We start from the raw sequence: 16109 nt of genomic DNA, 5'->3' as shown, positions 1-16109 counted from the left end.
TGTTTATTTCCCATTTAAACGGTGCCACATTTGTAAGGTAAAATGCATTTGTGCGATGAGCAGCAGAGAGAGTTGAGTATATGTAGTTTTCGCCCATGAAAAACCTGCCAAATCTTCTCTGCCAATGCCAAACAGCTTATTCTGTTACTGACTCTTGTTTCGAGCTTCTGGAACCCCAGGTGCTGCTGACAGTCAGGTACCTCTTGAACCTGAACATGTGGACGCACGTTATGTCCAGCGATGATTCCAGATTCTGCGTGTGGAGAAGACGTGGGGAACGCAATGCTGATTGCATGCGGCATCTCCCTCACTGGATAAACAAGACTTGTCATCACTGAAGGGGAATCTCAGAGAGATATCGGGATGAGATCCTGCAACCAGTGGCAATCTCATATCTCCACAGTCTGGGACCGAACTCCGTCCCCCACAGAGCAGGGTTTGTCAGAGGCTACCTCCAGAATTTGAGAGTAGAGAAGATGACGGAGTGACCAACACAACCACTCTGCTGCTGCTGACTGAAGCTGCCTGCTGGTTGAAGAATGAGATGCCATCCCACAGCACTCATAAGGATATTTTTTCTGGCATGAACACTGCCCTTGTCAGAACCAGTAAAGACCAAAACTTGGTCCTAATGAGGCACAACCTAATTTGTGAGGAACATGCTGTGATAGGGAAAAGAGGGCTGTTACCAGGTCACCAAACAGCCTGGATCTAAGGCGGTGTGCATGCAGGAGGGGGGGGGGGTTGTGGAGTTTTTTTGACAAAACTCCACATTTCAAAAAAAGTGAAACTGCAGAAACAAGCCCCTGAAAGTGACTGTAAAGCTAATCAGGTACAGATATTAGGAGTTCATTTGGAATCTCATTGCCAAAGTAATCACTGGCGTGAAACGACTGCTCCCGTTTTTATTCTGCGTTGCACTCATTAGTGCGAGATGTCAGGATTTTCGGAGCCCACCCACACTTTTCCATGACCATTTCCAGACTAAGCACCTTAAAGGTTCATTAGCTACCAATGGAATACTATGAGGAGATCAGAAGCTGTTCCCCTTGCCTGCGCATGGTGATTTAATTGTTACTGTTCCTTCATGAAGTACCACACATGTTTGACCCGTTTCCTCAGTTTCCTGCAGAGGGATGGATATGAGTGGTTTATCATTTTGTGGGGAAAATTACCTGCTCAACCTTTGTTCAATAATCAGGGACAGAGATGATGTAAGATCAGACTTACACTTAGTCCCGTACAGCTTTCAATTCCCTTTATTTGATCTGCATCAGTTAACAAAATAGAAGTTGGCTTCCCCATCATGTAAACCATTAGTGCTTGGAATTAGTTTTCAAGCATTACATGTTTTATTCTTTTCTTTATTCAAACACAAGTATACACTTTTTTTCCATTTCTATATTAAAACATATTTACAGAGGTTATAAGAATGTGAGAAAGTGTCTGTTATCCTTTTTTTTCTCAGAACAACCTGTAGACAATCTGATGAAACTATTATTGTTTTCATTTTCACCAACTATATTTAATTCAGCTGGTGTCACTCACCAAACTACCACATTATCCTCTACATGAGGGTCGCGGGGGGAGCTGTGCCAATCTCAGCTGGCATAATGAAGGGCAGTAGGCAGGGTCACATCCTGGACAGTCTGCCAGTCCATCACAGGGCCACACATAGAGACAAACAACCACCCACTCTCACACTCACACCTATGTCCAATTTACCTAATCCCCATATTGCATGTTTTTGGACTGTGGGAGGAAACGCACACACACACACATGCAAACTCCATACAGAAAGGCCGTGTCGCGGCCGTGTCGCGACCCCGGGTCTTCCAAACCAAACATTATTACCACACATACCATAAATTGGTAATCTCAAACTTGTTGTTGCTGTGGACAAACGGACAAAAAGGTGGACCTCAACTTCCGCGAGTAGCCACTCCCACTGGAGGTCTAGCAAGTGTCCTGTGTGCTTTCCTTCCCTTGTGCCGCCACAGTCTAGTATTCAAGCAGCAGGAGAGAAGCAACCGAGCTTCAGAAGCTCTCCTTCAAGTTGAAGCTCACGCTGGCGCTGCTTTGGAGAACTGCCAGCAGCCTGAAGCAAAAGAAAAGCTGCATGGGGAGGCACAGCGAAGTCTCCAAGCAAACCGGCGAAAATTAGTCTCCTCTTTTATAAAGAAGAAGAAGAAGAAGAAGAAGAAGGAGGCGACACTTCACCCTGTGTGAAGCAGACACAACAGTAAAATCCCGAGAGGCCACAGACTGTTACGTTCATTGAGTCTCATGTGAGCAGCCAAGAACTGTCACTTTGACTGAGTGTCAATGATGTCGTGATTCCACTTTAAAATCATAAAATTCAGTTCAATTGTGACCAGGTGAGACACACTACATAAAGTGTGGACTGAACCCACACCTGCAGAGTGAAAAACAGCTTCATCATGAGTCTGATTCCCTCCAGCAGGTGCACGCTCCTCCTCTGCAGCCAGCTTCTTTGGCATTTGACAGCAAACACTTCATCTATTTAGACGGTCGTACCGAAGACACAACACACACACATTAAACTAATAAGGCGGTAAATTAAAAAAAAAGAAAAGAAAAGTATACACCACTTAATAGTGAAAGCAGAGGAATATGAGGAGAAGATAATGCTCACCCACAGGACAGATGATATTTCGAGTTGATGCAGTGCACTTATACACAACACCTTCTCATAGCATTTGGATACACAAGGGGTGAAAAGTGGCGCATTCATACTTTCATCATAATAATGGAACTATTGCAGTGACCATAAGCTTGATTTCCCGATGGAGCCTTAAGCCATGAGTCTTTCTGTGCAGGTAAATGGTTTCTGATTTTTTTCTCTCTCTCTCTCTCTTTTAATGTGAGCATCAGTCTAAAACCGATCACCTGAGGCTGAAGGAAAACGTTTTGCAACAAAGGAGCACTTTGAATAATGTCTTTGTGGCACTTTATAACTGCTTGTTTAATTATATTGGCCTTTTGGCAGTTCGTGGTGTCTAAATAGGGTCTCCTGAAGAACTAAGCCTCCCTTTCTCTGTCTCACGACATACGTCGTTTGTCAGGTTATTTTATTTCTGTGCATCTGCAAAGCATTTTGTAACCTTGTTTAAAACATTTTTTTTTTTTTATTATTTCTCTTGTTTGCTAATGTGTGTCCTCCTCACTCAGACACACTCATTGCTCAAATGGGGTATTTGCTGATGCAGCAACTTTAACAAATTGCTTCTCTGACGCTGTGATCCAAGTTCTTTTAAAGGTAGTATTTGTGATACTTCATTATGTCTGGAAATGGTCCTAAAATCCACTAACCAATCACGTCAGGTCATCTCGCTTCTATAAAACACGATGCTTTCTTGGCTGTGGGGGGGTGTAACACACATCCACTCGACTTGGAGCAAAACAAGTGATGTCAGAGCAGCTCCACAGTTTCCAGCTGAGGTTTACCCACTGACATACCGGATTCTTTTTTTTTCTACCATTTACCATTTTTCCTCCTTCAGCAACATCTCAAAGAGTGAGCCGTCCGTGTGCATATCTAATTAAAACCCAACAGTGGATGTTTCGTGGCACCGTACAGATGGAAAACCTATAGCAGGGATATCTGAAGAGCAGATAAGCACAAAGACATATGTAGGTGGATGTGAGTGGATCGGCGTCTTTAAACAGGCTTCAGAGAGAATATAAGCCGGAAAAGAGAGACATTTCGTTTAATGGTCAGGTGCAAAAGACAGACTTTGAATTTGAATAATTCCAGACGAGTAGCACAGCATTTTAACCCACACATCAAAGAATGCACCACTGTTTAAAATGACTGACTCTTGTTCCAAATAGACAATAATTGGCTTTTTAGGGTTAGAAGAAGATGTTTGCATGTAACTGCTGCTTGTATCAGAGGAGGAGGAGGAGGAGGAGGAGGAGGAGGCAGCCTCTTTTTTTTCTTCACGTGTTATCTTGACCTTTTTCTTCTCACAGGAACATATTACAAGTGACATTGTTTCACTAACAAACACACGCACACACAGGCTATCATCATGTTCCATTATTTAGTATTTAGTGTTCAACAGCACCATCTGCTGACTGAACACAAGTACACACACATTCACTGCCCCGAGGCAAAAGTGAGCTGCAAAAACACATCATTTCACTAAAATGTTAGTAAAACAAGTCAAATAAGTTTCATTTTATGTATTTATAGATAATGTTAAGAAGCTGAATGTTATGAAATCTTGACATATGACTGGATATGTGATATGTGCAATATAAACATATTGAAACGCTGTCACAGAATTAAGTGAAAGAAGTGAATTAGGTAAAATAAGCGAGGGGCAAAAGGATTTAATTGTAAGGTTGAACTACTGATAAAACACTGCAATTACTTGCAATGTAAAACTGTAAATTCCAATATTGTTAGACATGAATTTTACAGTACTGTACTGCAATATTTCCACATTTTCGCCACACTCAAATGACATTCAAACATTGCCATCTAGTGGAGGAGCTGTTTCCCTACAGAGTCAAATAAAACAGTTTGTCGCCTGTGTTTGTGACTTGAGATTATTTTAGTGGTTTGCAAAATATGCTCAATAAAAAATAATGAATGATTCTTGGGACACAAATGGAGAAAATCACATTTTCACAATAAAACTGGAATCAAAATGAGCTTTATGTGACTCAACCTTTGCGTGTTTAGACAGCGACATGACCGATCAGATCTCAGAGTGTGGACACACCTCGTGTTCTCTGCAAACACTGGTGAAGAGATTGTGATTTCTCCAAAGAAAAGGGGGGAAAAAAGACGTACTGTAAAACTGTGTGAAGCTTTGTTTCCTGTATAGAAATATAAAACATTGTTAGACAGTTAGAAAGCATGAGTAAAATAAAGGAAAGTTATGACAAACAACAAGAAGTTTAATGTTGTTCATACCCTTGATTGTAGGCTGTTCCCAAACCCTTATCAATAACAAAAGCTTGACACGCCCCTTAAACTACTGCATTTATATCTTAGAGTATCTAAGAATGTATTTGGGGAGTTTTGAATTCTGACACTTTGACATGCTCTTTCCAAATTCTATGAAATGTTTGGGGGGGTTACAGGTCTCCTATATTCTAATATTCTATTCCAGATATTCTAATCCAGATCGACATAACAATGTACAGCTTATTAAAAACCCAGCTTTTGTAAGACGTTAGTAGTCGACAGTAGAGTTAGAAACCTTGTTGAATTTTTAACAACATGATTTCATCCAGGTTTGTCAATGTTAATGAGAATTGGTTCTCCACTGACTTACCTGGTTAAAAAAAAGGTCAAATAAATGAATAAATAAAAATAAAAACCCAGTGTATTGGTTAAAGTGGCCTCCGGGTCACACAGACATGGTGTGTGTGTGTGTGTTTGTGTGTGTCTCGTAGAGTATTGTGATGTGTGAGATTTGAGGGCATCTGCTTTAACCTCATCTCAACTGCTGTGACATTAGAACGGTTAGATGTGGTTCATAGTTCAAATAACTCGAGCACTGGATGAAGAGACCAAGCAGACAACACATTTCAGGAATAATAATAAAAAAAAATCTTGTTTTTTTTTTTTTTAATTGACAGGGAAACATCCTTCAGGACAACAGTTGGTCATCACACAATAATCAGCAACAATACAATGAGAGTCCGACTGTGTGCCGAGCCTATAAAAACCTCCCCTGTCTCCTTTCTCCTCTTTTTTTCTTCTCGGGGAATAATGGAGGGCTTATTATTGCAAACACATCGCCTCTCCTCTGACAAACAGAACACACCTCCTCCCCTCCTTGTAAGGCTTAGGGGCTTTTTTTGGGGCAGGGGTGTCTGGGCCAATCTCTGAAGGGTTATACAAATGAAATAAGAAACGTAAGAAAGAAAACAGAAGGCTTTTGAGTCAATTTCTAATCACAGTTTGAACCTCTGGATCTGCCGAACACCAGCTCAGTGACAACCCATAAAAAAAACCCAAATAAAAACGTATTACTATCCTGATCTGTCGGTTACAAAGCATCAGGGCCAAGGCTACTCCTACTGAAAATATACGTCAGTTAATTAGTTTCACCATAACCAGAGTTCTATCATGTTTAGAAGAAGTGAAAAAAAGGAGCATAACATTAAATAACATTGGTTCCAAGCAAAAGAGAACCAACTGGGTTTCCATTTCTCTCTATAAATCTGTATAAAGAGGAACTCAGTCCTCATACAGGAAATAACCACCCAGAATTGCATTGGACAATAAAGAATAGGGTCATTTAATCAGTATTTTAACAGATACTAATTAATCGGAGCCAAGTGCAATTAGGTAGTCAGTCTACAAATGGAAACATCTGAAAATGCAAATATCAAAATCTCTAAAACATCCAGATTATTCTTTCCCAAAAGGTTTTTTTTTTTCTTTTCTTAAATCGGAACATGCAATAGTTAAAACTGTTTCCTCAAAAACAGGATTTAAATACTGAGATCCAAAGATCTGTAAATCGTAAGAACACGTATGCAGTCACTCTACCAAAATGTGTTGATTATTATGGCGCTACGCTCAAAACCCAGCTTTGTCTGCACCACGTCAAAGAAGGAGAAGGAGACAGAAAGAGGGCGTCTCCAGACTCCTGTTAAAACCTCCCATTACTGACAGTCTGTGCTGGAAGAGAACATGAAACAGGACGCAGCAGTAGCACAATAACAGTGTGTTCAAATACATACTGTATTAAAAAAAAAGACTTTAAATCGGACATTTGTGCCAAGTTCAGGAGGGAGGACAACATCTCAGAATCCAACACCAGCTGTGAAGCAGCAATGGTTTCAGTTTGTGGTTTTCAAAAGTCCAGGATCGTTCGCCTGACTTGAGCCATTATTTCTCATCGCTGCGGCACTGCACGTGATCACGTGATCTCATCTGACCAATCAAAGGGCTGCGCCGTAGCACACACAGGTCAAAGGTGTGGGTGTGTTTTGCCAAACAAACCTAACATGAACCTAACATACAATTATAACAGCGTGCTTCTTTTCGCTTGCTTTCCTTCCTTTGTTTTTTTTATCTCCAAAATGCTGCCACCTAAATGCTCGCTGCTCGGGAGATAAAACTAATGAGAGTGTAGAAGGGAAGATGGAAATCTGAAGAATAATCTCTGCAGGTATCAGCTCCAACTCCTTTGGCCTCTTAATGTCTGTTTCAGCGCGGATTCACAAACAAACAAACCGGCAAACCTTTTTCCGCTCCGTGACCTTGGTCCTTCACAGGCGTGTTAAAATCGCCTTTCGGTTGGCAGACACCTACAGAGACGCCGAATCGTCGTCGCCTCGCACAGAAATGTGTGAAAGACTGAAGCCTGAAGTGATGGAACAGCATCAAAGCACTTTGGTTTCCACTCAGAGTAACTGAGGACTTGTGCATGTAACATGCCGATGAAGACAATAAATAAGAAAATCAACACGATAATGTCATGTTAAAAGCGCGAAAATCCGTACTGCATTGTGCTGTGTCTGAATAAAAGAAGGACTTCACAGGAGAAGATAGCGTTCACACGTGTAGATGTTCACCTGCGGACAGTTGAAATCAACTCATGTGAAGTTTTGACTCATGTTTCAGGCGAGCAGACGCTACAGAAGAAATTAAAGGAGTGATGAATGGATTATTGAGTCCCCAGCGAGGAAAAGCATGTCACTCTTCTGATTCAGCGGATGTGCCTGAGCTTCTGGGACAGATCTACAGTAGCGTAACCTACAGTACAGTAGCATGAACACTAGATAACACTCTTACTCGTCATATAAAATGGGTTTATATCATATGTAATAGTTCTACAGTATGTACGAAACACAAGAACGTGGTTGTTTTATATAGTGTAGATGTCACTATATTTTCCACAAGTATATATTATTATTATTATTATTATTATTATTGCACTCTGGCTACACATATTTAGTAAGATAGTTAGTTTGGTTGTCTTTAGATGTACACAAACACTACACGGTGTCACAGCTGATTCAGCTTGAAAACAGTGATAGAAGAGCAGCTCAGTGATGCCATATAATACTAATAATACTGTATATTGTGTTACAGACAGCATTTCTTTTTTCTTTTTTTTCATTTATCCGGGCCAGTTTCTTTGTGCGTTGCATAAAGTTGGATCACAACAGAGTAACAGACACAGTTGGATTTCCATTTGTGAAGAGACGACCCCCCCCCCCCCCAAAAAAAATAAAAACCCACCTCTGCACAAACTCAAAACTGCCAATGTGGTGAAATCGCCGATCGCTAATTTGGTTTGCATCGCTGAGCCCGCACCTTAAGACTGTTATTTAGACACCAAAAAACATGGACATCTGAGACACAGCTACAGAAACACATCAAACTCCTGTTCCCATCTTCCTCTTTTTCAAAATAGAAAAATAAAATCACCCCCTCAGCCACAGCGAGCCTGTTGAGGGGAGGGTCGATCCCCCTTCTACTGCGCTCTCTCCGCTTTGAAAAGAAACATACATTCACAAGAGGACAACAGAGGGAAAACAAGCAACTTGATATTCAAATTTGTGTGCAAAAACATTTTAGATTTCTATAAAAATATGTGCATATGGATAGAGCTATTTTTAATCTCAGCAAATACAGTATTTTCCTTTATTTACACTGCACAGAAACACATACACTACGGCTCTGCCCTGCTCCCTCCTCTCTCTGTTGTTGCAGGCGTGAGATATAACATGGCCAACTTCCATGACAACAGATTTGACAATACTCACACACAGGAAAACAGACACACACTCACTCACTCTCACACACACACACACGCACACACGCACACACACACTGCTCTGATCAATGTGATCGAGGAGCAGAGGAGGGGCAAGTAGAACTTCTGTAGAAAACCTGAAGTTGCATATCCCACAATTCCCCCCCCACGCTCGCATTTCACAAACCCGCTTCCTTTAAAGGTCAGAGGTTGTCAGCCAGACGCTGCTTCCTGATTGGCTTACATGGGAAGGGACAGTGTGTCAAAAAAAAAACTTTGGCTACAGAGTTAGGTGGCTTCAGTCCCGGCGTGTTGTTCGCATTAGTCTGAACACGGTACGGTACAGCCACGGCGGATCTGCTGTTCCTCACACTGGGTCCAGAGTGATCGATCCATTGTACATTATTATAGGACAGGACTGCACCAGCTGTCTCTCCTTATAGAGTAATCAATGTCTCCATCAGAACAAAAACGTTCCTTTCCCAGTAAACGTCTCTGATTCAACCCCCAGCGCTAATAACTGCTGAGATCAGAGTTGAGGATCCACTAATCCAGAGATTTCGGACCAAATAAATCACTTCCTGAAGGCAAAGCTCCCCGTTCACTGCGCGGTCCTCCTGTTCTTTGCACTGAATCCTGCACCACTTCCCATCCTGCTGTCGAAAGGGGAAGAGCAGGTGGCCGTGTCCGTGTCTGACAGTCCAGCTGACAGGCCGCTCACGTATCTGGACTGTGGCTGGTCGAAGGTGAACTGGGAGTGAGGAATGCAGTCTCCGGTGAGCGAGGAGTGCCTCGCCGCAGGGGAGAGGGAGCGCGTCTGTGAGAAAGGCATAGCGCTCGGGAGGAGCGGCGCATGAGGCTGGATGAAGATGTTCGGGCTGATGGGGATGTGTGGATGTGTGGGTGTGGACGGGAACGGCGGAGTGTGTGTCGGGGTGGGCGCCTGAGAGGGTGTCAGTGTGTGAGTGGGCGAGTGTGCTTGTATTGGCACGAGTATAGGTGTTAGCGCTGTGTGCATCGGGGAGGGCATCGGCGAGTCCGCGGCGACGTCTTGGGTGTGAGTTTTCGACTGCGTGTGAGGGGTCAAGTCGTAGGAGGGCGTCCTGCGTCGCAGCATCGTGCTGCAGTCGGCCAGTTTTGGGGGCGATCCCATCTGGGCGTGCTCCTTCTCTGAGGGAGGGTGAATGGATATGCAGGGCGGACTCATCTTCTTCTTCCTGTGGCCGCCTCCGACTGACTGCACCCGTACAGGAAATGCTTGGCCTCCTTTTTCTAATCGGTGGCCGTCGTGCACGAAGGCCCGCTGGTCGCTTGTGACGGCGGCCTGTGGGAGACAAACTTCAATGGAGTGGCGACGCTGCTCGTCAGGAAACCCAACAGACAACGACGACGGCTTGTCCAGGAAGCCCTGGTTGTCGACACCGAAGCCTTTGGTGAAGTCGCGGTCCTTCAATCCTGCCTGAAGCAGACTGAGTGTGCTCTGAGAGGAGGTCGGCGGCAGTGGGCGAGGGGCAGTTGGGGAGTCGAGGGAGTACGGGGAGGCGTAAGGGGAGAGGGAGTGGCTGCGACTGGCCCTTCCTCGGCTCTCCTGCCCACCTCCCTGCTCTTCTTTCCACCTGTGGCTGGCTGAGCTGGTGATGTGGTACACCTCCTCATCAGCGGGGTCACAGAAGGAGGCAGCAGAGGGTGGTCTAGGTCTCCGAAGGCTGGGCGGGCGCAGGGGGACACGGGGGGAGGGAGGTGGAGGAGGCAGAAGAAGTGTAGGTGAAGATGGTGGTGGAGGGAGGGGAGAGGGGGAAGACAGTAGAACAGGCAGCGGAGTGGGAGACGCGGGTGGAAGTGGGAAGGCAGAGGGAGAGCTGGGTGGGAGAGAGAGGGCTGAAGGGGACGAGGGAGGAGGAGGAGGAGGAAGGGGAGATGGGGAGGAGGTATGAGGAGGGGTGGACGAGGAGGACAGATGGGCGGGGTTTGGCCTCTCCTGCTGTTCACAACTATGTGACTCCACTGAATCCACTTTCATTGCCACCTGCAACATTGAAGTAGAAAATCAGTGAATCTGAGGCTACATCCACATGTCAGCACTAACATCACATGACCTTTAACATACACACATATGTAATGTACTTTCTATAGCCCTTTACAATAACCCACAGGTGACCAAAGTGCTTTTCAAAATAAAAGCATTACAGACACACAGCATTAAAATCAGACGGTACAAACTCAAATTCATGAAACATAAATCAAAGCATGAAAATACCAGTTTAAAAGACACAAAAATAAAAAGTGAACTAAAAGAATAAAAAATAATAAAAACTGTCACCACACTACTGGGTATTAAAAGCCATTGTGAGTAAATATGTTTTAAGTCTGGATTTAAAAAAGGGCCAGGTCAGTGACAACACAAATCTCAGGGGGAGGAGCTTATTCCAGAGTCTGGGGGCGGCAACTGAAAAGGCTCAGTTACCCCACTGTTTATATCCAGACCTGGGCACGTCAAGCATAAGCTGGTTGAATGACCACAAATCTCTGCCGTGCTTGCGAACAGTTAGAATTTCTGTTGAATAGGCTGGGGCGAGGCCATTAAAGGCTTTAAAAAACAAACATTAAAAGTTTGGAATCAATTCTAAAACGCACAGGTCGGCAGTGGAGAGAATAAAAATAAATAATAATAAATAAATACAGGAGACTTGTCCATAACAGGTTGGGCTGTGTGTGTGTGTGAGCAGCTCTCACCTGTCTGCGCAGGGCACGGGGAGAAGGACTTGGTGTGGGCGGGGCAATGCGGGGCAGAGTCAGGGTGGGCGGAGACCGAGGGTGAGCGGGGGAGACGTCCGGCACCTGCAGCAGAGTGCGACTCTCACACGGCTGGGAGTGAACCGAGGTCACCGAGCCTGAGGGTTCAAACGTGACGTGTGTAAATCACACGTGCGACACAATCATCTGTGCGCACTTTTAATGCAAACACATGCAGCTATCTCTGCAAAGAACAACATGCATATTCATATTAGATTCACTATAATCCAGTGTAGGAAGTCATTGTATTAAAGCAGTAATTGTGGAAAAAAAAACAAAAGATAGAAAAAGATAAACAATTCAATTAAAAATCCAATTTAAAGTTTTAATTTTCAATCAGTCTTGCCCTTTAATCTGAGTCTGCTGTCAAATTATAATGTTTTTGGAACAGAAACATAAAAACGGTTATTAGTAAAACAGGGATTGAGTCATAGAGTTGAGAATAAAGGCAGCTCTCTGTCTGGGTGTTCATTAAACCCTGGCTACATGAACACTTCCCTTTGACTTTATTCAGATAGATCAGACTAATGTTGCAAAATGTTGGGTGTTGAACTCAATCTATGTTGACTGCAGTGAAGCTGTGTAACCGGGGTCTTAAGCATTTTGAACACATTTTGAGCACCTGTGTGTGCAGAATGCTTAAGACTCAGGTGCAAAAGATGCAATTAAAGTAAAAACATGTCAAGACGGTCAGATTTACATATCAAACAACTTCTCTTCAAGTCAGTTCTAAAAGTCCAAGCTGAAAAGTCAACGAATCGTGATCTTAAAATGTGTTTAACCACTTTTTTTTTTTTTTTTTTTAAACATTAACAATATTTTTTTGTTTGTTTTTTTATTAACTTTGCAGCTTGGCCATGAAGTTATGCATCATTCTCAGGATTGAATCATTCCGCAGCTGAGCAGATGAGCCTGTGAGAAGGTTGCACGGGTTCACATGTGTGAGCTCATCCACTGCAGTGAGTACCTGGGGACAGAGCTGAGCCTGTCCAGAGCCTGGCCACAACATGCCATTAGATTCTGACTGCAGATACAGTAAAACAGCGCTCGTCAGTGCTAACAGTTGTGTTCTCGCCCGAGTTTGATGTTCTTCAGTGTTCACAGATTCAACAACGACAGCATTACTCCCTCGCTTTACTGTGCATGGTGTACTTAATAACATACTTATATCTGAAAGCATATATACCGTATTAAATATTGGATTTTTAATCATAAATGTGTGCACAAAAACATACATTTTTCCGTCACTATTTGGTTCTAAAGCAGCAAAACGCTATAAAACCCCATATTGGGGCTCACGTGAGATTATTCATTCCTTAATCTAAAAGCAGCATCAAGTTAAGAGTCAAGCATTAGTACAAAGCATTAGTTCATCATAAGATCTGTTTGTTTAATTATTTCAGAATAATAAAAATATAAAAGGAAGTGCAATGTCTGTCATGTAAAAACTTTTATCTCCTGAACAGATGAGGCACCTGAATGCTGCTGCTGGGGATCAACCTCCTCCAAAGGGTAGGGAGCGCTGGCGGGTCGCACAGGTCGGAACATGTAGCTGTCATTGGGCAGTGAGTGCATCCTGGATACAGACATCTTCCTTGATGACAGCAGGTCTTGGTCCTTGTATTGGACTTCCTCCTCCTGCAGGGGGAGACAGAGACCACATAGCGAAAATGTTGACATTCAGTTTGAACTGTTGCTGCCACACATAATGTATTTCCGAACCATGATATACTTCGAGTTAGCAACACTACTTTATCCCGTTTTATTAGTTAAGTATCAGGGTTACAAAGTAATATCAGTCTCACCTGTCCAGGTGACTGTGGACATGGTCCAACATAGGCTCCATCCACCGAGCTGCTGTTAGAGGTGATGCTTAATTTGCGTTCCCTCTCCATAGCCATTTCCAAGGCAATCTCTGCATCCATCTCTGCATCCTCTTTAGCCTCCTGCAAACAAAGATGCTCATTTAATAATAATAATAATAATAACAATACATTTACATATAAGTATAGCACCTTTCACAGGATGAACATTTGCAAAAACTTAAAAGCATAATACATGAAAATATTAAGAAAACACACACAAGGAAATGTAAACATACAAACAACAAGACAAACAGGCACTTGAAAACTAAAGTAATAATAGAAACAGGAGGATCTTATCTTGCTTAGTAAAACCTGCTGATGTCGGGACCATTGCTTTCAAGTTATGGATCACACATATTTATATCGTTACATCCCTTAAGAGTTACTGTACCTTGTTGCTTTCCTCCAGATGTTTCATCAAAACAGCCACCACCACGTTGACCAGCACAAACTGGGCCATGAGAACAAAGGTGACAAAGTACATCGGAGAGACCAGGGGCAGGTAGGTGAGACAGCGGTCGTCATCCGGAGGACACTCCCTTAAAGTATCCTGCAAACACACAAACATTGGGGAGGGAAATGATCAGAAAACGGTTATTTGTGTTGTATGCAAAAGTGGTAACACATAAATCCCTTTTGTTAAAAGAATAGAATAGAATTGTTCTCTCTATGAGTGTCTTAAATCTAGTTTGGGATTTTTGGATAAGTTACTGCAGAGACAAGAAATGTTGACATCAGGTCAACAGAGCCCAGCTCTAAGCTAATTTATGATTCAGTAATTGGTTTTGGGGGCCATGATTATCTCTGTTATGAGATAATGCGTGTCTTTGTTAGGTTCAGAGGACATATTTTGGCTCAAAGCCATAGTTGTGAGGACATGTTGACATTGCAATGACATTTTTAGCAGGTCCTCACAACTTCAAAGCATTTTTTTCCAGGCTTATGACTATGAGACAGTTTAGGATTTGGTATTTTGTTGAGACGGTTAAAGGTTAGGTTAAAGCCTCGTGTCTGCGAGTGTCCTCACAGCTACAGAGAGACACAGACGTGCATGTGTGTGTGTGTGTGTGTGTGTGTGTGTGTGTGTGTGTCCATACTTTCATAATCCCATTCCAGTTGTCTCCGGTGGACACTCGGAACAGCGTGAGGAAGGCCATCCCAAAATTCTTAAACGTTGCATGGCGACTCAGGCCCTCACACGGGTTGTTGTCATCGCAATCTGATCAAAACACAAAGCACATTGTGGACATGTTGAAACAACAGCGGTGAAGTGTAGTGAAGTCCTGGAAGAAAATAGCAGATACTGAACATCTGAACAGGTGCTGAGCAGCGTGTTAATGTGGACATGACACAGTCGAGGAGACAGATGTCTTCTGGAGGACAGAGACGTGTCAAACCTCCTCTCAGAACATTCACCAGACGGTAATCCTCTTTTGCAAGAGGACGCGAGAGAGGAGTAAGACACTCCTTCGGGTATTACGCACCTTGTTTCTCATAATTCAGAAGAAATTGAAAAGATTTACGAGGGAAAAGAAGGACGGGTTGTTTGTTTATTGACAAGAACATGGAACCATATCGATCTTTTTGAGAGGATTGAGACGGTCCTTGAGATTGTTGTGAAATATGATCGCGGGCAAAATGTTGGAACTGATCCATTAAAAGTAACTAGATGCAATAATAAATAATTAAAAAAAATAGGTGTTTGAAAGTAAAACTAAAAATGCACATGTGATATCAGCAGCTTTCATGCAGAAATATGATGGACTCGTCTGTACATTTCATCTTCAGTGATCAGTCATTTGATTTAGATGCAGATTAAAAATGAAAGACTTTCAAAATCAAAACCCTCATCCCGTTTCCTTTCCTACTCCCTTTGCTTATGACCTTCTCTTATCTGTTCATCCTTGTGCTGACACCAGAGGCAAAAGAGTTAAGACTCCCCGAGAGCGGCACCCATGAATTAAGTCTCCCAAAGGAGTTTCAGATCTCTGCCGTCTTAGTCTGAGGACAGACAAATGTCATGAGCCAATTAAGTCTGTCATTGGAAGAAGTGGGTGACAGTTTATTCAGATTTTTTGTGGCAAGAGGAAGGACAAAATCTTACAGAAATACAGTGTAAAACTCCCAGAAACCCCTTTTCACCCTGTTATCTAGCAGCATATAAATGATCACATATTAATCTTCTGTTCAAATATAAGCCGTGTCTTTTACTGTGGATGTAAAGTACAGTGTACTGCACATTCTTCCACCGCACTTCTCCATATGACTGTAAACACACCGTGAATTGCACTTTCTCAGCTTTGAAAGCCTTGACGCGGCGTTTAATGTGACGCACGCATCGCGAGCCGCTTCGACTGAATCATAGCCCAAAATGGAGTGGGACCTTTGCTTTGTGCATACTGGAAAGCATTTCCCCATGTGTGTCGAGTAAAATGATAATAGCATTTCACAGATGGCGACTTCCTCGTCACCAACTTTTCATTTTGTCCCCTCGGATGCATTTTTTTGGTTAATCCCTCTTCCCAAACACATTGTAGCACTCACAGAGAAAACGACTTGGATGGAGGCGGCCTCTCGGGAAAGCAATATGTAAATAAACGTGATCATGCAAATGTGATCTCTTGTTCAGAACAGGCCTTTAATGTGAAAATGTGGGGAAGAGAGAAGAGGAGACAGATGGGAGTAGAGACCATGG

The 16109-nt window shown here is 43.0% G+C and overlaps 1 protein-coding gene across 1 annotated transcript in view; it reads right to left on the bottom strand.

Moving 5' to 3' along the window:
* Positions 1-12107: 12107 nt before the first annotated feature.
* The window catches only part of cacna1ha (calcium channel, voltage-dependent, T type, alpha 1H subunit a), a 42111-nt gene continuing 38109 nt past the window's right edge, over positions 12108-16109 (bottom strand). Inside the window, exons 31-35 of the mRNA XM_058652968.1 lie at positions 14512-14633; positions 13806-13964; positions 13355-13495; positions 13025-13187; positions 12108-12573 (exon numbers count right to left, since the gene is read on the bottom strand). Coding sequence (XP_058508951.1) covers positions 12563-12573; positions 13025-13187; positions 13355-13495; positions 13806-13964; positions 14512-14633 — 596 coding nt within the window. The 3' untranslated portion in view covers positions 12108-12562. The remainder of the gene's footprint in view (positions 12574-13024; positions 13188-13354; positions 13496-13805; positions 13965-14511; positions 14634-16109) is intronic.

Source organism: Solea solea, chromosome 16 (genome assembly GCF_958295425.1).
Source record: "Solea solea chromosome 16, fSolSol10.1, whole genome shotgun sequence".
Classification (NCBI taxonomy): Eukaryota; Metazoa; Chordata; class Actinopteri; order Pleuronectiformes; family Soleidae; genus Solea; species Solea solea.
The sequence above is the reverse complement of the archived record's forward strand: the minus strand, read 5'-3'. Positions and strand labels throughout refer to the sequence as shown.